Source organism: Amborella trichopoda, chromosome 4 (genome assembly GCF_054954075.1).
Source record: "Amborella trichopoda isolate Santa Cruz 75 chromosome 4, AtrichopodaSantaCruz75HAP2 v2.0, whole genome shotgun sequence".
In the NCBI taxonomy this organism is placed as follows: domain Eukaryota; kingdom Viridiplantae; phylum Streptophyta; class Magnoliopsida; order Amborellales; family Amborellaceae; genus Amborella; species Amborella trichopoda.
The window spans coordinates 56507177-56534546 of NC_142339.1; the positions used below are offsets into that span (position 1 = coordinate 56507177).

The 27370-nt window shown below is 35.1% G+C and overlaps 3 protein-coding genes across 4 annotated transcripts; 1 reads left to right on the top strand and 2 right to left on the bottom strand.

The window, feature by feature from the left end:
* Nucleotides 1-2616: 2616 nt before the first annotated feature.
* Nucleotides 2617-26700, bottom strand: LOC18422363 (diphthamide synthesis DPH2 family protein). Of its 2 annotated transcripts, XM_006827042.4 has the most exons (3): nucleotides 26381-26700; nucleotides 4535-4786; nucleotides 2617-4251 (listed from the first exon to the last, which is right to left on the bottom strand). In XM_006827042.4, the coding sequence occupies exon 3, from the start codon at nucleotides 4215-4217 to the stop codon at nucleotides 2823-2825; it is 1395 nt and encodes a 464-aa protein (XP_006827105.1). In that variant the 5' UTR covers nucleotides 4218-4251; nucleotides 4535-4786; nucleotides 26381-26700; the 3' UTR covers nucleotides 2617-2822. The 2 variants fall into 2 exon arrangements, with proteins under 2 accessions (XP_006827105.1, XP_088722019.1); XM_088865893.1 differs by lacking the exon at nucleotides 4535-4786 and having other exon boundaries at nucleotides 26381-26599.
* LOC148782620 (uncharacterized) lies at nucleotides 9069-12522 on the top strand. The gene is made up of 4 exons (XM_088864669.1): nucleotides 9069-9645; nucleotides 9738-9865; nucleotides 9952-10027; nucleotides 12455-12522. The coding sequence occupies exons 1-4, from the start codon at nucleotides 9069-9071 to the stop codon at nucleotides 12520-12522; spliced, it is 849 nt and encodes a 282-aa protein (XP_088720795.1).
* Nucleotides 13293-18101, bottom strand: LOC148782621 (uncharacterized). The gene is made up of 4 exons (XM_088865892.1): nucleotides 14609-18101; nucleotides 14389-14516; nucleotides 14227-14302; nucleotides 13293-14137 (listed from the first exon to the last, which is right to left on the bottom strand). Exons 1-4 carry the CDS (start codon nucleotides 16338-16340, stop codon nucleotides 13851-13853), a joined length of 2223 nt encoding a protein of 740 aa, XP_088722018.1. The 5' UTR covers nucleotides 16341-18101; the 3' UTR covers nucleotides 13293-13850.
* Nucleotides 26701-27370: the final 670 nt, after the last annotated feature.

The following is a 27370-nucleotide window of genomic DNA, read 5'->3' on the forward strand; positions in this document are numbered from 1 at the left end:
GATGAAAAAATATTTTCAACGTATCATAACGCTTTCGACACCGGATCTACTTTTTTGGCCAAAATTTAGAAGACGCCTTATTTCCACAGTACAAGGAGGCCACCTTATACAAACCTCACCTCATATTAAAGCGGTAGCATGGGCACATTCCATCTGCATTTAGAGATGCTTTCTTTGGGCCTAGAAACCTGTATGGCCTTATTCTGATCATTTCTTTTCTAAAAGATGCTTCAAGGTTTCTATGAAATTAGGCAAGAAATATAATTCTTAGCTAATTTTCGTGTAAATTTCATATTGAATAAATGATTGGAAAATAAATTTCGCTTTTATCACAACACTCGTATATTAAGCAGCTCCTGATTAAATGCTTTTCATTCTTGGCTAACAAAAAAGTTCCTTCAAGGAAACGCTTGTTCTGTACTACTATTGGTATCAGAATTTACCAGAACCAATTCATCGAACCCATTAGACTGCCGCCTAGTCTCCGAACTGACTCAATCAGCTAAAAAACCAGATCACCAAAAGACCTGTGATTTTATAATTTTTTGTTAAATATTTTAGAAGTTTCGACCAATTGGAACCAACAGTCTGAATCGGTTTGTAGCCGGCTAAACTAATTGAACTGGACCAAACACTTTTTCGATTTCGCTATCGTTCTGATAACATTGGTTTATATGCCTTGAGGGTTTTAATTGGAGTCCCCCTGTGAGAGGAGTAAACGTCTTGGAATTTGGACAAGCTTTTGTGCTATTTAGGGCTTCGAACCTACCATCTAAAGAGCATGTGACTGTAGAACATGAGAAGATGTAGATTTCGTACTTCGGGGAAAATTGTAATAGCTTCTCTCTCTTACTTTCTTTTTCTTTTTCTTTTTCTCTTTTATTTATTTATTTATTTATTTATTAACGTATCTGATCTTATCATTTTACTGAGCACGTTTGGTTCGCATGAAAATGTTTTTTAGAAAACATTTTTACATGAAAAAATTCTCTAATATAATAGTGTGAGAATACTTTCATACCAATTGGTCTTAGTACATCTTTTTACATTAATTGACAATTAATTGATGTAAAAATATTCTCATCTTTGACCGCGTGAAAAAAAATTTTCATGTAAAAATATTTTCATACAAACCAAACGTGGATATCTATCTCTCTGGCATGCAAAGTTACACACATGTGAAGGAATAACATGCATGTGAATGGGGATGATCGCCCCTCTGTACGAGGCCCCGGAGTTCGCTAAGCCTGGGGTGGTTTCTCTCTAGCATGTGTACAAGCGGATGGATCTCTCACGCACACAAATGCGTGTGTACTCAGGAGCAGGCACGAGCTAAATTTTATGTTTAAGTTTTACAAAAGCAAAACCTCTTCAAGAAAAATTCTAGAAAAGTAGCACTGTCTAATTTTAGAATTTTCAAATAAATTGTTTAAAATTTTGGAATTTCTCCTATACAATTGGGCAAGTCTCTTTAACAAACATCAATCTTCATTTACATATGCATATTTGTCTTTGTTTACTTTATCATAAGATGCATTCTGGTGTCGAAAATTTCATAGGATGATGCAATAATCTAGTTTTATCTCTAATCAAAAAAATTTAAACTCCAAAAATCATTAAACTCAAGTAGATCTACAATGAATTAAAATTTAAAAAAAGATGGCCTAGATAATGTGTTGCAAGATGTATTGTTTTTAAGACTTGAAATCTCCTTTTTTCTCCACATCCATGCATCTCAATGGCGAGATGAACAATTAGATCTTTTTCTAACATCAAAACAACAAAGAACAAATTTGTACCTTAATTCTACATTTTAAGGTGTCAACCTCATATACTTTTGCCTATAAGTTAAATAATAGTAACCAATATTGTAAAATATATAAAATAATTTTTTTATTTTTTTCATTGCTAACCAAGTTCGAGTTATAATTTTTTTTATGTTTTTATGTTTTCATTTTTTATAAGTTAGACCTAGCCGAGTCGGGTAACATGTTGGGTTCAACCCGGACCGCCCACAACCTGTTGCTGCACCTCCTAAGAGATGTACCCAAAACAAATGTGAAATATTAACTACCTTCAACAAGACAAAATCTAAGATGGTGTTGCCAAAATTACAGTCCCCTAATAAATATAAAGAAAAGGAAAGAAGGAAAAGCGCAAGTTCACAATCATATTTTAAGAGATGGTAAAACTAAGACCATTTATTTTTGGCAAAGGAGGTTAGAATCGGTTTTACCCATCAAATTGATAACCTGAGATATTTCACAAAATTCATGAAGCTTTCTTTTCTTTTGAGCTCTTAAGCCCAATCAATGGAATACTCCGAGTCTTGTGGTTGCTCGAATACTCTTAGTCTTGTGGTCGCTCGATTTTGAATATGATGATTAAAGATGATTGTAACCTCCTTGTAACAAAACAAACGGTATCTTTGTATACATTTTCATTAGCTAGCTACGAAGAAGCAGCAAACCAGAATGAGACATTTTAAAATTGATCATAGAACTAGCCTAATGCACACATTTTTTTTTCTAAGCCATGCAAAAGATTGTTGATGCGTATCAAAACCCCAACCCATCTAAAAAGGGACTGGCTTTACAAGTAATGTTTTTGGATCGATTCACGAGCAAAGTCTTATACTATAATACAAGATTTCTTGTCCGAAGTACACGACCTGATTTCTTACATATTTTGTATGCTGCTTTTTTCAGAGAGGAAACAAATGTACTTCAAAAGTAAATGAGCTAAGAATGAATAAACAAACATCAACATATCGCATCAAAAGCGCCGCTACAGAAAAGATAAAGAAAAATTAGTATGAAAAATCAACCAGTACTCAAAGGATTAGTCCTCACTCTTCTTTCACGAGGAGCCCTCTTAGCATAAGAGCAATTCCACTCCCCACCATCTTGGGCGTAATAGTCCATTGGATAATCCATTTCTTCCATTTCCGATGCGCATAAACCATTGTCTTTGAGATCCTTGCCATTTTCCATACCATTCTTCCCTTTCTCAGCATTTTGACAGCATGGGGTTGACCCCTGACAACATGTTGCATCCATGGAGCCCCCCCTACTTAATTGTGGCTTCTCCCACCAAGGTTGAACAAAACCAAGTGCAACCTCAGCCTCGAAAGGCGTGAGCAAAGGCTTATCGAAAGCTTCGCCCCAATCTATTGAGAGGCGGGGACAAGCGATTTGCACCCATGCATCTATCGATTCCCCAAAGAGAGCAAGCTTAGAAGGCGACAGCTCAGACATCAAAATTACCATACATTCAAGTCCCTTCTCAGCCAACCTTTTCTCAAAGTGCATTAAAATTCGGGGATTCCCTTGCCGCCCTAGAGTACCAAGGAGCAAACCCCACATCTTTGCTCCCCTCGCTTGTAATATGGCATTCTTTCGGGCTTCTCTCATGCTTTTATGATCATATTTCTCCAATATCATAACCTTGAGATAAGGATCATACCTGAAGGCCTTGACACCAGGATTTGCAATCATAAAAGCCTCAAGATGGAACCTCCCATCAGCAACAAACACAACTACATCAGCCGCTCCTTTGGGAAGCTTCGGTGATGTGCACCCAAGCACTTCTCCAGCCGAAAGGGGCTTTGCTTGGGGCACAGCTACAGAAGGAAAATCAGTGATAAGGGCAGCTTGAGCAGCATTTATTGCAGTCGAGAATTGAATGGTGCCAGCTAAAGCTATTTTCACTGAGGGGTCGAAATTATGCTTAATTGTTTCAACAAGATGATTGGAGTCAATGGTTATGTCCACAAAAATGTATAGACATGGGATATCAGAGATGTCAATGGGGACCAAACAACTGTGGCCATAATGTATAAGAAGCTCAGCCCCTAGGGCTGTAGCAGTGAAATCATCAACACAACAAGCGCCATAGGTGACATCACCGAGGATGAAGCACTCCTCGACCTCGGCAAATGTTTCAAGGATATCAGAGATGATGAGGGCATACATGAGGAGTCCATCAGGAAACTGGAGGGCGACGCACTTGGCACCAGCCTGTCGAATCCTCCATATGGACTTGGGGATTTCGAGATTGTAGTTGGTGGGAAGGAGGGCCATTGCAGTCTTTAAAGAAGGGTCATTCAGAATGGAGTCTGGGATTTGTTGCCTGGTAAATCGTTTTGGGGCTCTTCGCTGAGGCTCTACGACAATAGATGATGATGGTAGGGTTTCTCCACAAAGAGCACCCGCCATTTTATTTTCACTTGCACCACAAAGCTTCCTCGTTCTGAATATGAGAGGGAAAAAGAAATAAGAATTATATGCATTTTGGGCTTTTTCAAATATAAGACGAAAATCAAATTACAAGATTCTTCTTCTACAACAAGAAGGAAATGAAGGACAAAGTAAGGTAGTCCTAGAAAATAATCAATCTCACAAAGTAGATCAAATGCATAAAATACTTTCAAATATCTCATCAGAAAATGTTGAAGTTAGTGTACAATAATAAGAACAACACAGAAAAGATATCTCAAGAAGTGATTAATAGCCAGCCTCAGTCTTGGACTCACCAGGATCCCAAGCCCGAGTTAGCCACTGACTCGGCCTCGTTGGTGATCCAACTTGGGTAAGTGTCTGTGAAAAAAAACCGGGTCTGTAACTTGGTGAGATTCACCAGAGTCTGAGTGTTTTTAGCACCTGCCCATGAGTGACTTGCGCAAGTCCATGATCGAGTCACCAATTTTTTTTATCACTGATCTTGAGAAAAGGGACCAAAGATGACCAAGTCCCTCACTTATTCTTCTTCTAATTGTACCTTAAACCTAAAAAAGGCAAAAGCAAGAACTGGATAAATAAAGCATACAAAATAACAAGAAAGCTAACAATTTCATCTTAGTATTGATCTTCATATTTGTCTTCAGCCAATAGTCAAAAACCAATTGCGTGGAATTGAATGCGTCAAAAACCTACTTCAATGATTCAAATAATGATTCTACAAAGCTCTCTGAGTTTCCTAAACAACTTTTTGATAACTTGTACAAAGAAGAAGGATTACCATTTTCCAAATTTTCAATTCAAATATACTGGTCTCAATACTAAAGTTGGCTTGTTTATCCATCAACAAAAAAAGAATGCCCAGAATAGTAATCATTGGTTTTCAAAGACAAAACTCCACAGATCTCAAGAGAATATTGCAAACCTAGTGCAACAATCTTCAGAAAATGCAACTTTCAGAGACCAATAATGTTAATCTGAGGAACTAAAATTAAAGACCCCATGAGTGACATGGTGGGGCACTCGGGCACCAAGAGGGCACAGGTGAGGAAGGGTAATCCTGCCTCTTTCAAAAATCAATAGTTCTGACCAGCGTTTTAAAAAACGCCGAGTCGAACCGGACTCGCCCGGTTCGACTCGAAAATCGCGAAAAGGGACCGGATCGGTGAAAAAATCGGAAATCGTCCGGTTCTAGAGAGAACCGGACGATTCCGCACAGTGACTCGCCGATTCACAGTGCGGAATCGGCGAGTCCGTGAAGAACACGGGTTGCACAGTATTCTTCACGGATTCTTTGAAATTTGTCATTTTTTGATCATTTTTCTTGTTTTTTTTGGCATGTGATCTAATTTGTAGGCCGTAAACAGTTTTATTCAGCTTTTTCAAGGATTAAATGGTGGAAAAATTTGTTGTTTTTGGATCACGAAAAATTCGGTGTTTAGGGTTTCCGCCTTTTCTGAAATTTCATGCCAAATAGGGCATGAATCTTTCAAAATTTGTAGGCATTTTGATCTTAAAGCTGTGAATCAAAACCTTTTGTTACTAATTTGTGATAATCGTTGAGAAAAACAGAGTTTTTTTGGAGATTGAAGGCTTCGGTTCACAAAATCAGGTAAGAACTTTGGGTTTTTTTTTTTTTCCGCCATTTGATTTATTTCACGGCATATTTTGAACATAATGAGTTCAATAATTAGTTAAAATTTTCAATTTTACATAATCTAGTCAATTACAGCAAGAAATTTGATATGAACACTGAGATGTCTGCGGAACCAAATTCCGCTGTTTTTTTTTTTTTTTTCCGCCTTTTGATTTTGTTTTCATGATATATTAGAAATAATGTGTTAAAAATTTAGGGTTTTTATATTGTTGTTTATCAGAAAATATACTCAATTGGATGTAATTTATTCACTTAGAGGTGAATTTTTGAGTTAAAATCGCTTATGTGAAACGACTCGGTGAAGAACAGAATTTTTTTTCTTTTTTTTTTTTTTTTTTTTTTTTTTTTTTTGTAGCTCATGATAGAATTTTTTGTAATCCATGATCGAATTTTTTGTAATCCATGATCGAAATGTTTGTTTTTTTTTCTTGTAATCCATGATCGAATTTTATTTTTGTAACCTATGATAGAATTTTTTGTAATCCATGATCGAATGTTTTGTAATCCATGATCGAAATGTTTGTTTTTTTTTGTAATCCATGATCGAATTTTTTGTTTTTTGTTTTTTATGTAACCCATGATAGAGTTTTTTGTAATCCATGATTGAATTTTTTGTTATCCATGATGTAATTGTTTTTTTCTTTTTTTGTAATCCACGATCGAATTTTTTGTTTTTTTTTTTTGTAATCCATGATAGAATTTTATGTAATCCATGATCGAATTTTTTGTAATCCATGATAGAATTTTCTGTAATCCATGATCGACTTTTTGTAATCCATGATCGAAATGTTTGTTTTTTTTACTTGTAATCCATGATCGAATTTTTTGTTTTTTTTTTTTTTTGTAACCCATGATTGAATTTTTTGTAATCCATGATCGAATTGTTTTTTTCGGTTCTTGTAATCCACGATCGAATTTTTCGTTTTTTTATGTTTTTTTTTTTTTTTGTAATCCATGATCGAATTTTATGTAATCCATGATCGAATTTTATGTAATCCATGATCGAATTTTTTGTAATCCATGATCGAATTTTTTGTTTTTTTTTTTTTTTTTGTAACCCATGATTGAGTTTTTTGTAATCCATGATCGAATTGTTTTTTTCTGTTCTTGTAATCCACGATCGAATTTTTTGGTTTTTTATGTTTTTTTTTTTTTTGTAATCCATGATCGAATTTTATGTAATCCATGATCGAATTTTTTGTAATCCATGATCGAATTTTTAGAAAATTTGTGATTTTTTTTTTTAATCCATGATCGAACTTTTTGAAAATTTGTTATTTTTTTTTTTAATCTATGATCGAATTTTTTGAAAAATTGCTGTACTTTTTTTTTTTTATTTCTTTTTATCCATGATCGAATTTTTTGAAAAATGATGATTTTTTGAAAAGATGTGAAAATCGTGATAAAGTTTTGATTATCATGATGTATTAAACCCAATTTTTAATTTTTATTGTTTGAGTTAGCTGTAATTTTTTTTCTTTTTTTTCCATGATCGAATTTTTTGAAAAATGATGATTTTTCGAAAAGATGTGAAAATCGTGACAAGGTTTTAATTATCATGAGGTATTAAACCATATTTTAAATTTTTATTGTTAAAGTTTTTGTTGAAAAAATTGTATGTTGATGGATTATTTATGCAAAAAAATGCATGTTATTATATTTTTAATACAAAACTGTATTTTTTTTATCTGTTGTTCATGGATTTTTTAGTTGGAATGACTGATGTTAGCCGGCTCTTTGAAGAATTGTTTTTATTATTAATTTTTTAATGCAAAAAATGTATGTTCTTGATAATTGAGTTGTAGCCATGTTTGGAGCTTGCATTTTGTATTATTCTAAATGTTTGTAATTGATATGTACGAAAATATTATTGTCAAAAAAGGTATTTTGCAATAACAAATAACAACGAATATGACTACATGAACTACCGCAACATATTATCACTACATATGGTAATTATTTTTCTTTTTGAACTGTCAGGTTACTTTAAACTTTTTACGTCTTAAAACAGTTGAATCATGTCAAGATCTACAGAAGACCCTGCATGGCAACATGGGGTCAGACTTGATCCCAACAAGAAAGACAAAATTATTTGTAATTATTGTCAAAGAGTGATAAGTAGTGGGGTACATAGGTTCAAGCAACACTTGGCAGGGGTTAAGGGAGAAGTTTCTGCATGCACTAGTGTCCCTAGTAATGTAAAAAAACAGATGGTGGCAATTCTTAATGCTAGCAAAGGTAAAAAAATTGCCAAATATAGAATGAATGAGGAGATAGCTAGATTATATACACCATCAAGCAGGAATGATACAGAAGAGCAATATAATTATAACCTAGAAGAGTAATATAATAATAAGCTGGACATGGCCACAAGATTGAGTTTACATGAACAATATCAGAGGGAATGTGGGTTTAGAATGCCTGGTGGGTCTAGCTCAGACATGCATGGTGGGCCTAGCTCCGATATGCATTGTGGGCCTAGTTCAGATATGCATGGCGGGTCCAGCTCGAGCATGTATGGCGGGCTCAGCTCAAATATGTATGGAGGGGTTGGTGGCAATATGTATCAAGGAGAATCAGTTGTTGAAGAAATTGTTTCTAAGTTACCTAGGAGTGCCAGTATTGCAGGTCATGGTCGTAAAGACCCATTTATCTCAAAGCCTAAGTCACAACAGATGACCCTAAAAGGCATGGTTAAAGGTACAAGAAACATGTTAGGGAGATATGTTGGTAAATGGTTCTACGATAAAGGGATTCCCTTTGATGCAGCCAATAGCCCATATTTTCCACCTATGATTAGTGCAATCCAGAGAGTCGGGCCCCGGGTAAAACCCCCGACGGCATATGAGTTCAGTGGGTCAATATTAGATGAAGAGATAGAGGAAGTTAAAAAGTGGATTGAAGAATATAAACAGAGTTGGCCAAGGACAGGAATTACTCTCATGAGTGATGGTTGGTTGAATAAAGTTAGCAAAAAGGAGTTTTTAAACTTCTTGGCCTATTCCCCAAAAGGTACAGCTTTTTTGTCTAGCAAAGACGTATCAGGGACCAAGAAAGATGCAAACTTCTACGTACGACTATATGATCAGATAGTGGAGGAGGTGGGAGATAAGCATGTAGTCCAGTTTATTACGGACAATGCGCGTGCATGTGTTTTTGCGGACAGCAAGTTGATGGATAAGAGGAAGCATCTAGTATGGACCCCGTGTGCTGCACACAGCATCGATCTTATGTTAGAGGAAATCGGTGAGATCAAAATTGTGAAGGAGACTCTAGATGAAGCAAGGTTGGTGTCGAGATTTATATACAACCACTCTAAAATATTATTTCTGTTTAGAGAACACTTTAAGAAAAAAGAGATAATCAGGCCTGCCATAACCCGCTTTGCGATCGATTACTTAGCTGTGGACTCCATTCGACAATCTGAAGGTGCATTAAAGAGATTGTTTACTTGTGAAGAGTGGTTAAATGACCGCCTCTCGAAGTCCAGTACCGGTATAAAAGTGGACAACATAATCTCAAATAGGCTGTTCTGGTTTCGATGTTCCAGTGTTGTAGAGGCCACTGCCCCTTTGGTCACGGTGTTAAGAATAGTGGATGCTGACAAGAAAGCTACCATGGGTATCCTTTATGAAGGTATTGAGAGGGCGAAATCAACTATTGGGGAGAAGTGTAATTTTGCTAGCAAAGTGATCGAGATTATAGAAAAGAGGTGGAACACCAAATTTGGACGTCCAATTTATTATGCTGGTAAATATATATTTATATCATTACAATGTTTCAGTTTAAATCATTTTTTCATGAAATTGTAAATGACATTTTTCTACCTATATATTTTTTAGGTTACTACTTCAACCCAAAATTTTTCTATTTGACACCTGAACAACCCCACAAGATTATAGAAGGGGTCAGATACATTATTGCAAGGTTGGAGAGAAGCCATCGAAACCAAGTAGCAGCAATACAAGAGGTATTATTTAATGTTTGGGTAAGAACTTCATTGAGTTGTTATATTTGTGAGGAATAATGCACTAAAACGTAATATATTTGTTTTAGCTTGCTATGTATAGGGATGCTATAGGATCCTTCGGAACTAGACTTGCCAGAAATTCTCGAACTATGATGGATCCAGGTTATCCCCTCGCTAATATTTTGTTTATTCATATATTTAATCTTATGAATTGTTCTTGCCCTTACAATGCTTTTTACATTTTAATCCAGCTGAATGGTGGAAGATATATGGTACTGATGCACCTCACCTAAAGAGGATAGCAATCAAGGTGCTCTCCCAGACATGTTCTGCTACTGGCTGTGAGCGCAATTGGAGTACGTTCCAATGGTTGCACACTACTAGGAGGAATCGACTCGCTTCTGAGAAGCTTCATAAACTAGTCTACGTTCATTATAATTTAAACATCAGAGAGCGACAAATAAGAAGGAAGCTTGAAGATTATGGGCCGATAGACTTAGACACAATATTTGTCACAGACACAGCAGACAATGGGTAGTAGAAGAGGAGGAGCCAGTGTTGCACAAGAGAGCGTTCCTTGAGGCTATCGGTGATGAAGATATTGAAGAAAGTGATGAGCAGCATGAAAGAAGAAGCAGCCAGTCAATGTATCCACAATATGTCGGTGATATTGCACCTAATGAGGGAGAGTGGGAAGGGGGTCAAAGAGAAAATGAGAGAGATGATGATTCTGAGGCCACCCTATCCCAGCCATATTATTCACATATCGAGTCCCAACAGCAACAGTGTAAGGATGAGCACGACAGTGCAGGTGAGCATGAAGGATGGACAAGCTTCGGGGATTTTGGATTGGGAACACAACAAAACACTAACACTCAGGGATTTGGGAATAGTCAGACGCCCGCTAATATCGATGATTCGTTTTTAGATCGAATCAATGAATTGTCAAACGAATTCAATCAATGGCACCAGCGTGACCGAGAAGAACAACAACGTCGTCTATCATTTTATTTTTAGATCGTATGTTACTAATTTTATGCTTTATTGTAGTCCATGTATATTGATATACTTATTCCATGATAATTCTATGTTTATCCTTTTGTGTGATGTAAATTAAATGCTGAATGGCGGTTCATGCAGGGAAAGAACATATCAATATTCGCATATTCATTCAAAAACATGAAAATTCTTAATGGAGTACCCTCATTTCTTATTGAATTCCTAAAAAACAATATTTATAATGAATTTTAATAATTTTTTTGGATTTTTTTGAAGCTTTATTCTGACCGATTCACCCGATTCCCGATCCGGATCGCCAATTCGCCGATCCGGATCGGTTTTTTGGGAACCCGATCCGGGTCACCGATCCGTTTTTTAAACCATTGGTTCTGACTAAGAAAAGGAGAATATGAGTAAATATCAAATAAGTATGGAACTCTAAAAATCACTATTACAAATGCCCCAAATATATATATATATATATATATTTTTTTTTTATTTTTTTTTTTTTTGATGATGTAAATGCCCCAAATAGTTACACTTGTAAATATTTCAACTTGTGGTTCAAAAGAAAGTCACAAATCCTTACTGGTTAAAAACCCCAAACTATGGTATTCAAACATTGTTTGATGGTTTTAAGCAGCATTTAATGACTTGGCTTAGTGAACTCGAACTAGGCACCCTGCTGAGCTGAGTTCCTACAAATTCAGAAATCTAAAAAATAATCATAGTTTTATTAAAATCAATGGACAAAGTTTATATTACAAAAATGTTTATGTATTGTTTTGGTGGCTTTTATGCTAGTTTGTGAGTTTTTCGTATTATATACTCCTTTTTTTACTTTCCCCATTTTTTAGGATTTTTTTTAACCCGTTTCCAGCTGTAAATCAATTTTTTCCAAATTCCATCATTGATATAGTTTTTTTCCATCTTTTATAGACTTTTAATGCTTTCCATAATTCCTTTCGATTTTTTGCTATTTTTATTTTTAGCATTTAAAAAAATTATTTGCTTTTATTAGCCTTTTTGGGGTCATACACCACTCAGGCAAGTCCAAGTGGACTCACCCAAGTTACTTAACTCAGGCTGGATCCAAGTCCTAAGGCCGAGCTGAGTTTTTAATCATTGGTTTTAATAAAGGAAAAAGTTTATAGAAGGTTGCAACCTTAAAAGTAAAATGTAAAGAATTCCAGTTTTACTTCAATAGAAACCATACTTGTGATCTCCATAACCCAAATAAGAAACTGAGTAATGAATTAAGTTATTACTCTGGAAACATAATTAGTAACTAAAGTAACATGTGAGTGCTAAAAGAGTATAACAAAACTACTAACAAAGTTCTGATTCTTGATGAAACCTAGGACAAAAGCTCTAGTTCCAAAGAGACATCTCCACTCAATATGAACTCAAAAATAAAGAAAGATAAAAAAATTCATACTAGGTCTTAAAACTGGTATTGAACTTATTAAACTTCAAGATAAGAAAAATTAGCATCCAAATACTACAATCAGAGGTATAAAAATCACCTCCAAAGAGAGGGCTCAAGGAAAATAGCTTTTACCCATTCATAAAACCATTGGAATTTTAAAGGGTGGGGCCTTAGAGTTCCCCAGCCCACTGTGCCATCTGATTCAAATGAACAGCAAAAGATGCACTGACATAGTGTAAGAGAATCTTGCACCGTCCATTTTTATTGGACAGCTCAAAATATCATAGCCGCATGCAACTGCAGCCCAGCAAAATGCTTTCCCAGTTTTAAAACGGTGAACATATTTCATGCAGTGGTAATCTCTTCCTCGATCCAATAGAAAAGAACGGCACAAGATCTGCACACACCATGTCCGTATCAATGAATCCTACGACACAAGGAGCTGCGGCAGCATGCAACTGCAGTCACGCCAAAACCCTACCCGTTATCATATCTGCTTGGCTTTCATTTTGGCAACAAAAGAGAAGCAATCCAGCTCTTCAACGGGTTTGAGGAAGCATTCGGGTTTATTTTTTAAAATAAAAAATAAAAAACCAATGAAAGTATATTGAAGTAGTGGCTTGATGCCATATTTCATGTAATTCAAGGGCTCTTGCCTAACATCCATCATTCATACTACAAGGACAAGTGGAATTGATTAATTGTTCCCACCAATGGTTTAAAAAACGGATCGGTGACCCGGATCGGGCTCCCAAAAAACCGATCCGGATTGGCGAATCGGCGATTCGGATCGGGAATCGGGTGAATCGGTCAGAATAAAGCTTCAAAAAAATCCAAAAAAATTATTAAAATTCATTATAAATATTGTTTTTTAGGAATTCAATAAGAAATGAGGGTACTCCATTAAGAATTTTCATGTTTTTGAATGAATATGCGAATATTGATATGTTCTTTCCCTGCATGAACCGCCATTCAGCATTTAATTTACATCACACAAAAGGATAAACATAGAATTATCATGGAATAAGTATATCAATATACATGGACTACAATAAAGCATAAAATTAGTAACATACGATCTAAAAATAAAATGATAGACGACGTTGTTGTTCTTCTCGGTCACGCTGGTGCCATTGATTGAATTCGTTTGACAATTCATTGATTCGATCTAAAAACGAATCATCGATATTAGCGGGCGTCTGACTATTCCCAAATCCCTGAGTGTTAGTGTTTTGTTGTGTTCCCAATCCAAAATCCCCGAAGCTTGTCCATCCTTCATGCTCACCTGCACTGTCGTGCTCATCCTTACACTGTTGCTGTTGGGACTCGATATGTGAATAATATGGCTGGGATAGGGTGGCCTCAGAATCATCATCTCTCTCATTTTCTCTTTGACCCCCTTCCCACTCTCCCTCATTAGTGCAATATCACCGACATATTGTGGATACATTGACTGGTTGCTTCTTCTTTCATGCTGCTCATCACTTTCTTCAATATCTTCATCACCGATAGCCTCAAGGAACGCTCTCTTGTGCAACACTGGCTCCTCCTCTTCTACTACCCATTGTCTGCTGTGTCTGTGACAAATATTGTGTCTAAGTCTATCGGCCCATAATCTTCAAGCTTCCTTCTTATTTGTCGCTCTCTGATGTTTAAATTATAATGAACGTAGACTAGTTTATGAAGCTTCTCAGAAGCGAGTCGATTCCTCCTAGTAGTGTGCAACCATTGGAACGTACTCCAATTGCGATCACAGCCAGTAGCAGAACATGTCTGGGAGAGCACCTTGATTGCTATCCTCTTTAGGTGAGGTGCATCAGTACCATATATCTCCCACCATTCAGCTGGATTAAAATGTAAAAAGCATTGTAAGGGCAAGAACAATTCATAAGATTAAATATATGAATAAACAAAATATTAGCGAGGGGATAACCTGGATCCATCATAGTTCGAGAATTTCTGGCAAGTCTAGTTCCGAAGGATCCTATAGCATCCCTATACATAGCAAGCTAAAACAAATATATTACGTTTTAGTGCATTATTCCTCACAAATATAACAACTCAATGAAGTTCTTACCCAAACATTAAATAATACCTCTTGTATTGCTGCTACTTGGTTTCGATGGCTTCTCTCCAACCTTGCAATAATGTATCTGACCCCTTCTATAATCTTGTGGGGTTGTTCAGGTGTCAAATAGAAAAATTTTGGGTTGAAGTAGTAACCTAAAAAATATATCGGTAGAAAAATGTCATTTACAATTTCATAAAAAAATGATTTAAACTGAAACATTGAAATGATATAAATATATATTTACCAGCATAATAAATTGGACGTCCAAATTTGGTGTTCCACCTCTTTTCTATAATCTCGATCACTTTGCTAGCAAAATTACACTTCTCCCCAATAGCTGATTTCGCCCTCTCAATACCTTTATAAAGGATACCCATGGTAGCTTTCTTGTCAGCATCCACCATTCTTAACACCGTGACCAAAGGGGCAGTGGCCTCTACAACACTGGAACATCGAAACCAGAACAGCCTATTTGAGATTATGTTGTCCACTTTTATACCGGTACTGGACTTCGAGAGACGGTCATTTAACCACTCTTCACAAGTAAACAATCTCTTTAATGCACCTTCAGATTGTCGAATGGAGTCCACAGCTAAGTAATCGATCGCAAAGCGGGTTATGGCAGGCCTGATTATCTCTTTTTTCTTAGAGTGTTCTCTAAACAGAAATAATATTTTAGAGTGGTTGTATATAAATCTCGACACCAACCTTGCTTCATCTAGAGTCTCCTTCACAATTTTGATCTCACCGATTTCCTCTAACATGAGATCGATGCTGTGTGTAGCACATGGGGTCCATACTAGATGCTTCCTCTTATCCATCAACTTGCTGTCCGCAGAAACACATGCACGCGCATTGTCCGTAATAAACTGGACTACATGCTTATCTCCCACCTCCTCCACTATCTGATCATATAGTCGTACGTAGAAGTTTGCATCTTTCTTCGTCCCTGATACGTCTTTGCTAGACAAAAAAGCTGTACCTTTTGGGGAATAGGCCAAGAAGTTTACAAACTCCTTTTTGCTAACTTTATTCAACCAACCATCACTCATGAGAGTAATTCCTGTCCTTGGCCAACTCTGTTTATATTCTTCAATCCACTTTTTAACTTCCTCTACCTCTTCATTTAATATTGACCCACTGAACTCATATGCCGTCGGGGGTTTTACCCGGGGCCCGACTCTCTGGATTGCACTAATCATAGGTGGAAAATATGGGCTATTGGCTGCATCAAAGGGAATCCCTTTATCGTAGAACCATTTACCAACATATCTCCCTAACATGTTTCTTGTACCTTTAACCATGCCTTTTAGGGTCATCTGTTGTGACTTAGGCTTTGAGATAAATGGGTCTTTACGACCATGACCTGCAATACTGGCACTCCTAGGTAACTTAGAAACAATTTCTTCAACAACTGATTCTCCTTGATACATATTGCCACCAACCCCTCCATACATATTTGAGCTGAGCCCGCCATACATGCTCGAGCTGGGCCCGCCATGCATATCTGAACTAGGCCCACCATGCATATCGGAGCTAGGCCCACCATGCATGTATGAGCTAGACCCACCGGGCATTCTAAACCCACGTTCCCTCTGATATTGTTCATGTAAACTCAATCTTGTGGCCATGTCCAGCTTATTATTATATTGCCCTTCTAAGTCATAATTATATTGCTCTTCTGTATCATTCCTGCTTGATGGTGTATATAAACTAGCTATCTCCTCATTCATCCTATGTTTGACAATTTTTTTACCTTTGCTAGCATTAAGAATTGCCACCATCTGTTTTTTTACATTACTAGGGACACTAGTGCATACAGAAACTTCTCCCTTAACCCCTGCCAAGTGTTGCTTGAACCTATGTACCCCACTACTTATCACTCTTTGACAGTAATTACAAATACTTTTGTCTTTCTTGTTGGGATCAAGTCTGACCCCATGTTGCCATGCAGGGTCTTCTGTAGATCTTGACATGATTCAACTGTTTTAAGATGTAAAAAGTTTAAATTAACTTGAGAGTTCAAAAAGAAAAATAATCACCATGTGTAGTGATAATATGTTGCGGTAGTTCATGTAGTTATATTCGTTGTTATTTGTTATTGCAAAATACCTTTTTTGACAATAATATTTTCGTACATATCAATTACAAACATTTAGAATAATACAAAATGCAAGCTCCAAACATGGCTACAACTCAATTATCAAGAACATACATTTTTTGCATTAAAAAATTAATAATAAAAACAATTCTTCAAAGAGCCGGCTAACATCAGTTATTCCAACTAAAAAATCCATGAACAACAGATAAAAAAAATACAGTTTTGTATTAAAAATATAATAACATGCATTTTTTTGCATAAATAATCCATCAACATCCAATTTTTTCAACAAAAACTTTAACAATAAAAATTTAAAATATGGTTTAATACCTCATGATAATTAAAACCTTGTCACGATTTTCACATCTTTTCGAAAAATCATCATTTTTCAAAAAATTCGATCATGGAAAAAAAAGAAAATAAATTACAGCAAACTCAAACAATAAAAATTAAAAATTGGGGTTAATACATCATGATAATCAAAACTTTATCACGATTTTCACATCTTTTCGGAAAATCATCATTTTTCAAAAAATTCGATCATGGATAAAAAGAAATAAAAAAAAACAGTACAGCAAATTTTCAAAAAATTCGATCATGGATTAAAAAAAAAAATGAACAAATTTTCAAAAAGTTCGATCATGGATTAAAAAAAAAAATCACAAATTTTCTAAAAATTCGATCATGGATTACAAAAAAAAATTCGATCATGGATTAAAAAAAAAAATCACAAATTTTCAAAAAATTCAATCATGGATTACAAAAAATTTGATCATGGATTACAAAAAATTCGATCATGGATTACAAAAAATTCGATCATGGATTACAAAAAATTCGATCATGGATTACAAAAAATTCGATCATGGATTACATAAAATTCGATCATGGATTACATAAAATTCGATCATGGATTACAAAAAAAAAAAAAACATAAAAAAACAAAAAATTCGATCGTGGATTACAAGAACAGAAAAAAACAATTCGATCATGGATTACAAAAAATTCAATCATGGGTTACAAAAAAAAAAAAAAAACAAAAAATTCGATCATGGATTAAAAGTAAAAAAAACAAACATTTCGATCATGGATTACAAAAAAGTCGATCATGGATTACAGAAAATTCTATCATGGATTACAAAAAATTCGATCATGGATTACATAAAATTCGATCATGGATTACATAAAATTCTATCATGGATTACAAAAAAAAAAAACAAAAAATTCGATCGTGGATTACAAAAAAAGAAAAAAACAATTACATCATGGATAACAAAAAATTCAATCATGGATTACAAAAAACTCTATCATGGGTTACATAAAAAACAAAAAACAAAAAATTCGATCATGGATTACAAAAAAAAACAAACATTTCGATCATGGATTACAAAACATTCGATCATGGATTACAAAAAATTCTATCATGGGTTACAAAAATAAAATTCGATCATGGATTACAAGAAAAAAAAACAAACATTTCGATCATGGATTACAAAAAATTCGATCATGGATTACAAAAAATTCTATCATGGGTTACAAAAAAAAAAAAAAAAAAAAAAAAAAAAAAAAAAAAAAAAAAAAAAATTCTGATCTTTACGGAGTCGTTTTACATAAGCGATTTTAACTCAAAAATTCACCTCTAAGTAAATAAATTACATCCAATTGAGTATATTTTCTGATAAACAACAATATAAGGAATCAAAACCCTAAATTTTTAACACATTATTTCTAATATATCATGAAAACAAAATCAAAAGGCGGAAAAAAAAAAAAAAAAAACAGCGGAATTTTGGTTCCGCAGACATCTCAGTGTTCATCTCAAATTTCTTGCTGTAATTGACCAGATTACGTAAAATTGAAAATTTTAAATCATACTAGACACAATAAAGATTAAAAACCCTAATTATTGAACTCATTATGTTCAAAATATGCCGTGAAATAAATCAAATGGCGGAAAAAAAAAAAACCCAAACTTCTTACCTGATTTTGTGAACCGAAGCCTTCAATCTCCAAAAAACTCAGTTTTTCTCAACGATTATCACAAATTAGTAACAAAAGGTTTTGATTCACAGCTTTAAGATCAAAATGCCTACAAATTTTGAAAGATTCATGCCCTATTTGGCATGAAACTTTCAGAAAAGGCGGAAACCCTAAACACCAAATTTTTCGTGATCCAAAAACAACAAAATTTTCCACCATTTAATCCTTGAAAAAGCTGAATAAAGCTGTTTACAGCCTGCTAATCAGATCACATGCCCAAAAAAACAAGAAAATTGATCAAAAAATGACAAATTTCAAAGAATCCCGTGAAGAACACTGTGCAACCCGTGTTCTTCACGAACTCGCCGATTCCGCACAGTGAATCGGTGAGTCACTGTGTGGAATCGTCCGGTTCTCTCTAGAACCGAACGATTTCCGATTTTTTAACCGATCAGGTCCCTTTTCGCGATTTTCGAGTTGAACCGGCCTAGTCCGGTTCGACTCGGCGTTTTTTAAAACGCTGGTTCCCACCAAAAAGATAGGCGCATCAAAGGGACCATCAGCTCACGACTCATTGTCCAAGGACAAACATGGACAATGTTGGGTTGGAGTACCCTATTCCATAATCACAACCAGTGTTTGAAAAGGCGGCTGCTCTGGTGCCTAGCTGGCCAAGGCCCAAGGATCATCACCTAGAGGTAGGCATCTGCCTGGGTGGTTCTACAGGCAGCCGCTTAGGCAGCCTCTTCTTTCTACTAATTTGGGCAATTACCAAATGGTCTGAAATTTCCCCAATTTTATGGCCAGATCCTTTTTTTGTGGTTTTCTCATTCCAGGTTTTACCCTGTTCAACATTGCAAATATCGAATCACTTCTTTGTGAATTCTAGGGCAATATGATGCCCTAGATATTGGAATTTCTGACGCATCCGATATTAGAAACATCAAACCGCCCCATATATAGAATTATTTTAAAAATGAACCTTTCCAATTTAGAAAAGATCAAGCCATATTCAAAATCCAAAAAAAAAAGAGAAATTTGGAGCAGTACAATGTCTCCAACGTCAGACCACCCCATCTTGACCAAGTGACTATCCCATCTCCAACTTCAGTGAGAGATTATGATATAAGGTGTTGACCCAGCATATCATCATCATGGGATATGTTGTGTAGATTAACATGGGTTACTGCCCCACCTTGAAGAGTTAATAATTAGCGACAACAATTAGCTCCCCCAAAGAAATAATTACCATGAGAGAAAGAAAAGCATGTAGGAACTAAACTTAGCTGGAAGATATCAGCAACTTGGGTCAACCCTTTATATCATTCTCTTAGGTAATTTGAGGGCGATCACTTGGGTCAAGATGGGGAGGTCTAATGTTGGAGATAATGAATTGTACCAGATTTCTTTTTTTTTTTATTTTAAATATAATCTAGTCTTTCTAACATCAGATCGATCCATACACAAAAAACTAATAACTATTCTAAGAGTGGGGTGGTCCAATGTTTCCAATATCATCAAATCACCAAGAAATGGTGCAACCCAATATATGGGGCATCAGACTACCCTCGAATTAGCGAAAAACAAAAAGGTGATTTGATGTTTGCAACATCAATCCGGAGGCAAAAAATAAAACACAAAAACCATGAGAAAGAAGGACTTCGGCATAAAATTGGAAAAAATTAGACCATGTGGTAATTCTGCAAATTATTTCTAATCCATGCATAGTTTTTCCACAAATTATACTTATACTTACCTCTCCATGTGGCATCCTATTGTTCTAGTTCTCCTATTATGAACAGTCTAAATCACACTTGCAACCCCCGCCCACAATAGGCGCTCCAGAACTGAGCACATACCCATCCTCTCCTACCCCTACCCCTGAAGTAATCCCTATTTCTCACGTTTAACCCAAGTATTTATACCAATCCTCTCCTACCCCTACCCCTGAAGTAATCCCTATTTCTCAAGTTTAACCCAGGTATTCACACCAACTCATACAGCCACATCCCTAGCCTCCCTAGTCACAAGGCTCGGCCAACAAAACTTCAACACAAAAGCAAAGGAGACCAATGTTCGCAAGATCGAACCAGAATGGTTAACCGGACATGGGGCTGAGAGCAGTTAGAACCGAAACCAGGCTAACCGGACCGATTTGGTCTGGTAGAATTTTTTAAAAAAAAATGGGTCAAAACCTCCCCAAAAAAAAAAACATAGATTAAGTGTATACTATCTTATTGCCTACATTTATCTTAAAATAAAATGTTGTTTCAAAGTTTTATATGAATTAATATATCAATATGATGGAGATATGCAAGACAATTTAGAATTTGACATATTCAATATAGGGAGTTACAAAGTCCAACCAACAATGGCTAGTAGTAATGAGAGTGGCGAGGGGGGTCAGAGTACTGCTGTGTCTCGCACTCTCGCTATCAGGGTATATGTCCCCTTGCCAGTCATGAACATTTCCCATGGTACCCCCTCCCCAGTTAGTAGGGTCTTGGTCTTTTAAGACAAGTAAATCATAAATGACCCATAACAACTATCCAATGAGAGATCATATTATCTATCATAAAGAACCTCTTAATCCAAATAAGAAATTTGAACTCAATGCATTCCATTCAAGGTTTCATCAATATAGAATACATGATATTGTTTCCAAAGACATTAGGATCCTAGACGTTATGCAATAAACATGATGACTAATGAGATATGTCTCCACTATATCAATATACATGATATTGTTTCCAAAGACATTAGGATCCTAGACATTATGCAATTAACATAATGACTAGTGAGATATGTCTCCACTACTACAAGAATTAAAAACTGGAAATCCAAGTTTATCGATAAAAACCATAGAGAGTCCCAGTGTAATGTGCACTTAAAAAAACATACTTAAAATACTTAAAAAAAATAGAGCACAACAAATCGAGCAATATTATCATGCACTTATATTTTTAAAAAAATATATAACAATAAAAAAAGAAGAATCGATTTTTTGTCATATTCATCAAAAAATATAATTTTATAAAAAACATAATTTTATTAAGAATATAAAAACATTTCCCATATTCATCAAAAAGCACATTTTATTAAACAAAATAAATTTTTTTTTAGAAAAATCAATTTCTCAAAAACCCCTAAAATCGAGCAAGAAACATCCTTCAAGCAAGAAACATCCTTCAATGTTTGGTATTTTTGTGACATCAAGCAAGAAAAAATGGCGGAAATTTCAAATCTATGAAATTTTCATGACATCAAGCAAGAAGAAATGGCAGAAATTTCAAATCTATGAAATTTTCATGACATCAAGCAAGAAAAAAAATCATATAAAAAAATTTACTCAATCATAAATAAATTTACCTATTTTATTTGGGAGATGAAGCCTTGATAATCAAAATTCACAAGTCATTTTGATAAAAAAGGAGCAATAAACTGATCAAAAATCTGCTTTTTTGGATCGAAGTCATGTCTTTTGAGCAGCAGCGTTTCAGGCCAAAGTCGACCCATAATCTTTTGTAGATTGAACAAATTTAAACACAGATCTGGTAAATGCTTCAATTATCTATCAAACGTCCCTAATTTCATCAAGAATAATTCGATATTGAAGAGGTAAATGCAAAAATGGCAGAAATTTCAAAACCTGTGAAAATCCGCCATTTTAATCCACTGAAACTCTTTCTTTTTGGATGTTTTATTCCAAATTTGTTGATTTTATAGACAAAATCAAATGATTTACATCAATAATGCACCGAAAAATGCCAAAATATGGCAGAAAAAGGAATAAAAAAAGCAAAACAAAGTGGATCAGGGGTTTCTGCTACATATAACGACCAACAATGAGAAATAATGCCAGTTTTTTGGAAATGCCCATTTTAAAAAAAAAAACACCCTATATATTACCCAACTGGTCCGGTTAGCAGAAAACCAGCCAGTTAGTTAGAATTCCAGCCAATTTGTGTACTAACCAGCCGGTTTTGGTCCGGACAATTTAAGGGCATGTCTACCCTATAACTATACCCCCAAAACTAGGGTTAACCGGAGTAGAGACCCTACTGATTATGATCTAACCGGCCGGTTTTTCCTAAACTGAAGGAGACCCCCCCTAAGCTAAATGATTGGATGGCCATGATTCAAACAAAGTCTGGTCCTATCACCCAAGGCCAAATGGTTTTGTGTAGAGTACTTAGGCATGTCTTGTAGCGACACACACAACCGAGTATTGTAGAACCCAGGTGATTTTCCCAAGTTCTGCAGTACATCGGTGAGTTCATACAATACTCAGCCCCACAGCAAATTTTATACAAATACTCAGCTTGGCACCCTGCCGACGGCGTGTCTGAGTAACTCGGACGATTTTGCGAAACACTCGTCTAGAAAGGGCCTTGCAGCTGACCACCAAAAACACATGGTTGGGCCCCACATGGTTAGGGGGAAGTTTTGATATGAAAATTTGCAGAGGAACATTGATTTGCCTTGTGAGCAATTCACGAAGAAAAAATGAAATTGCTTTTGAGAACCTAAAACCCCAAACTTAATTGTCTTTCATGAGGCATGCTGGCCTCCGAGAGTTGGAGCATTTTTTGAGCTTCAAATCATTTTTTTATAAATTGGTCTTGCGAGTAACTTCGGATCATCTGAAGAATTTCATGTAAAAAAATCCCTCCAATGTTTAGAAACTCAAACTCGGTGTACAATTCAAGTACTGTCAACATCAAGTCTACCCACTGAGTTGAAAACTAAACTTGGAAAAATTGGCCTGGTATTTTAAATTTCATAAAAAGCAAAAATTATCCAGTTTTTTTTTTAATTTGTAAAGTTAAGCAACATATTGCTATTTGTCCTGATGGGATTCGAACTTAAACAATCAGCAAAAACCCGCACTACTACCACTTGCCAATACATTCTTTAATATCGTCCCATTAAAACGAGAAAATAAACCATTAAAATCATTCAATTGAAATCAATTATCTACTATTTTTCAATCCAAAAAAAAAAAAAAGCAGCATGCATAAACATTGAAACTATGATGAGATCTCTAAGTCAAATCAGCATACATGAAGCTTAATGTTCTGCAAACATCTTCAATATTCAAAATTAAGTGAAATTTTATCTACTTTCTATATCATAAACTGAAATTTGGAAGAGAACAGAATTTACAACTAATGAATTTGAAGTTTAATTCTATTCACTCTCGTTTTTTGTTACCAGTAGCAAGGAACCATCAAGCTTCCATGATTATTAGGGTTCCTTGAGCGCAAAAAGCCCAATAGAAGGGGCAAAAAAACGAATCATTGCAAACTGAAAATGCTATAAACATTGGAGCTACAAACATTAGGCATTTATATTAAATAAACAAACTCCATTAAAATCAGCACACATAAACATTCTTTAAGATAATCCCATTAAAATGAGTCAGTCCCACAATAAAAATTATTCCCTTGGATGCAATTACCTAATATTCTTCAAAAAAAAGCTTCAGCATACATAAAAATTGGAGCTATAAAAGCCCTAAATCGAAAATTTTCACATACCACCATTAAGAGAAAATCATTCTTTAGTGTCATCCAGTTAAAATGAGAAATCCCACATTCCATTAGATTGAACTGACTAATATTCTTTAAAGAAAAAAGAATCACCATGCATAAAAACTCGACGTAAAAACCCTAATGTGAAATTTTCACATAACTGAATTCCTCAGGCCTATTTTGATAGGCTTGGAATTAGATTGATTCGAGCCCCTTTTCTGGTTTGGAAGGTGAAGCTCTCTCACAAAAAACCCTAAATCTTTTTTCAAGAAATCGTAAATCCTCAACAAAAAAACTTAAATCTTCAAATTTTTGGATGGTGAAGAACTCCCAAGGTAGGGCTTTAATGGTCTCCGAGAGAGAGAAGGGGAAAGCTCTTTGGTATGTGAGAGAGAGGGAGATGCATTTCTTTCACTACATCTCTATTAAAGAGAGAGTGAAAGAAATGCATCTCTCTCACAAGAGAGTGAGAGAGAGGTGCATCTCATAGAAAAAGAGTGCGTCTTTCACGGGGGAAGAGAGAGAAGGGAGGAAAAAACCTAGAGAGAGGATGTGCAGAGGGGGCTTCGAAGAGCAAGAGGGGAGCTTTTTTTCAATAAGAGAAAGTAAAGTTTGAGAGAGGTGTATATAAGGTGCTTATTGTAAGAAGTAAGTGCAACTCAAAACTTTACCAAAGGTGCATTTGATAACTTTCTTTGCAATTTCCCTGCGATTCTCCTTGCTGTTGACTTTCCTGGAATCTGGGAAGAAAGTGAAAATTGGTAGCCTGAAAGCTGGGAACCCTGTTTGATAAATTGTGGTGCTCCTATTTTCACCTATTTGGTAGTGGGACTGTGGGAAAGCCGGAAACAACTTGTTTTAATCGTTCATTATGTATTTTATTGATTTGATGCGCAAAATGTATATTTCAAATAAGATTTTCTTGCTACAACCCATCTAAAGCATTTCTTACAATGCATGGTTAAGATTGAAATTTAATCTTCTATCTATGTAACTTAAGGAAGAAAAACCCTCAATAAAATATCATATTTCAACGACACGAGTACAAAAAAATAATACCATACCAAAAGTTCAACACATAAGTTTTATGAAACTCGAGGCATGACAATATTCTGAAAACATGACAATATTCCGAAACAACTCAAGGCAAAAATATGAACATATAAGGAGAACAGTATAACTTGGTACAATTCCATATAATCAACTATGGATCCTTGCATGAAAACATCCATTCAAATCAATTATGGATCCTTCTAGTACTTTTAGGCCAAAACTTTCAGAAGTGCTATAAAATGTAATGGTTGAGATTGAAGTTTGTTCTTATATCGTGCAATGCTCATTGAACATTTAGATCCCAAAAAACAGGCAGAGCATATTGACAACTAGAAGTGAAACACCGATTCTAATCCAAATTATGAACTTAACACGATAATTTCTCCCAGAAAACCAAACGAAATGAGAACAGATTTCAATCCAACCACTCATTTGAACCACAAAGTCCCATAGCACTTCTACATAACAATATTAATAATTTGCAACAAAAATTATGGAAAACAATAATTGACTGATCAACTCATCAATGGCGGAAATTTCAAAAAAAAGTGCAAAAGAAAAAATGAGCACTAATAATAAACAAATCATAGATAAACTGAATAAAATATTCATGGAAGAATCCTAAGATGTGAAAAATTATAGACATAGCAAAGCAATCAAACAATAAACAGATGAATAGCAGATCAAAGAGGTCGCCAACTATTACCAAATCATGAAAAACCAGAATCAGATCACACCAAAATATGATCAATTCCACATCAAAAACACATCAAGAAAAGAATGGCACCTCAAAAGAGGAAAATGAACAGCACCTCAAAAGAGGCAAAAATGAATCACACCTCACAACACAGCGAAAAAAAGAAATTATCAATATGAACATCCCATTCATTGTAAAAAGACCAAAAATGAAAAAAAATTGAAGAAAAAAATAAAAAATAAGAAACTGGAGAAAAAACCTGTGAATGATTCTTCAGTTAAATGAGTAGAATAAACCAACTTGACCCTGTTAAAGTTGGGTATTGATATTCCGTATAATTTCTTTAACAGAAAAACCATATATATTAATTTTGGATATTATCTAATGCAAAACCATAGTTAACAGAAAAACCCTAATAAACTTCTACAGAGAGATCAATGAAACCTCCGACCACAATGTCGAGAGAAAAACCAAAAGCATCTCAAAGTTCTAGAGAGAGACTCAAACCCATCTGAAGATTCAATAATATCTAGAGACAACATACAATGAGCAAAGCCAGTCTCAGAAAAGCAAAGCCAGTCTCAGAAATTGTAGAGAGATAAACAAAGAGACCAAGAACACGAGAGAGAGAGACGGAGAGATGGATGAGCGTACCTGTTATCCTCCGTCCAGAGCGAGAGAGTAGGGTTACTGTATGGCTAGAGCGACAAGGAAAGAGTGAACTTTGGGCGCGGAGGAGAGAAGTTGCAGCGCTGTGTCTCTGTGGCAACAATGGTAGCTTGAGATTTGGGTTAAAGTTTGAACCTCAGCGGGGGCAACAGCTAGGTTTTACATTCCAATTTTCTCATACAGTAGACGCGCAGGGTCTTTGTGGTCCGCCAAACAGTAAAATGGGGAAAACGTAAGTTCCGATTTTTATCTGTTTTACTGTTATTAAACGGGTAAAACAATGAAACGGTTAAAGTCCACTACAATATAACACACAATCTAGGCCATCTATATTCAATTTTTTCAAATATCTATAGATGTGCACTATCCACACTAGCTTTTGAGTTTTAAATTTCAAAATTAAAGGTGAAAATTTTTCAGGCTATTGTAAATATTTATGGGAATTCTTCTATAAGTTCTGATTTTATGTTCATAAATCAACAAAAACAATTCCTTTTCATTTTCAAAATCTAAAATAGTCATATATATTTTATATTATACACTTAAGTCTAAGGTATATTTGTATTTTACTTTTGATCCTTTTCCACTCCATCAGCTCAAATTTTGAATATCCTTACTTCTCGCGATAACATACACATCAAAAAAATTTAAAAATATTATTAATCTATTTAAAATGTCCACAATACCTCTATAAATTTCAAATTTGGGTTATTCTATAATTTGACACACAACTCATTGGTGACGTCTAGAATTGGGTGGGAGCATCAACAATGGATAGTTGAATTTATTAATTTTCCTTTTTTCTCGGACTCCATTTATTCTTGGAAACTCTTCATTTTCCCTAATCTGGACTCCCTTTATTTTTGAAAATTTTTATTTTCCCTAATCTTTCTTTCTACAATGTTTTTTTTCTTGCTCAATCATTGTAGAAATGGGTGATAGCAAGTCCAATGAAGCATAAGAAAATGTAAAAGC

Excerpts from the sequence above, each read along its gene's own strand:
- LOC18422363 (XM_006827042.4), bottom strand. The coding sequence starts at position 4,217 with ATGGCGGGTGCTCTTTGTGGAGAAACCCTACCATCATCATCTATTGTC.
- LOC148782620 (XM_088864669.1), top strand. The coding sequence starts at position 9,069 with ATGGATAAGAGGAAGCATCTAGTATGGACCCCGTGTGCTGCACACAGC. Across the intron at positions 9,646-9,737 it reads ACGTCCAATTTATTATGCTG|GTTACTACTTCAACCCAAAA; the intron begins GTAAATATATAT and ends TATATTTTTTAG. Across the intron at positions 10,028-12,454 it reads TCGAACTATGATGGATCCAG|GGTGGGGCCTTAGAGTTCCC; the intron begins GTTATCCCCTCG and ends GGAATTTTAAAG.
- LOC148782621 (XM_088865892.1), bottom strand. The coding sequence starts at position 16,340 with ATGTCAAGATCTACAGAAGACCCTGCATGGCAACATGGGGTCAGACTT. Across the intron at positions 14,303-14,388 it reads AAGTAGCAGCAATACAAGAG|CTTGCTATGTATAGGGATGC; the intron begins GTATTATTTAAT and ends TATTTGTTTTAG. Across the intron at positions 14,138-14,226 it reads TCGAACTATGATGGATCCAG|CTGAATGGTGGGAGATATAT; the intron begins GTTATCCCCTCG and ends ATTTTAATCCAG.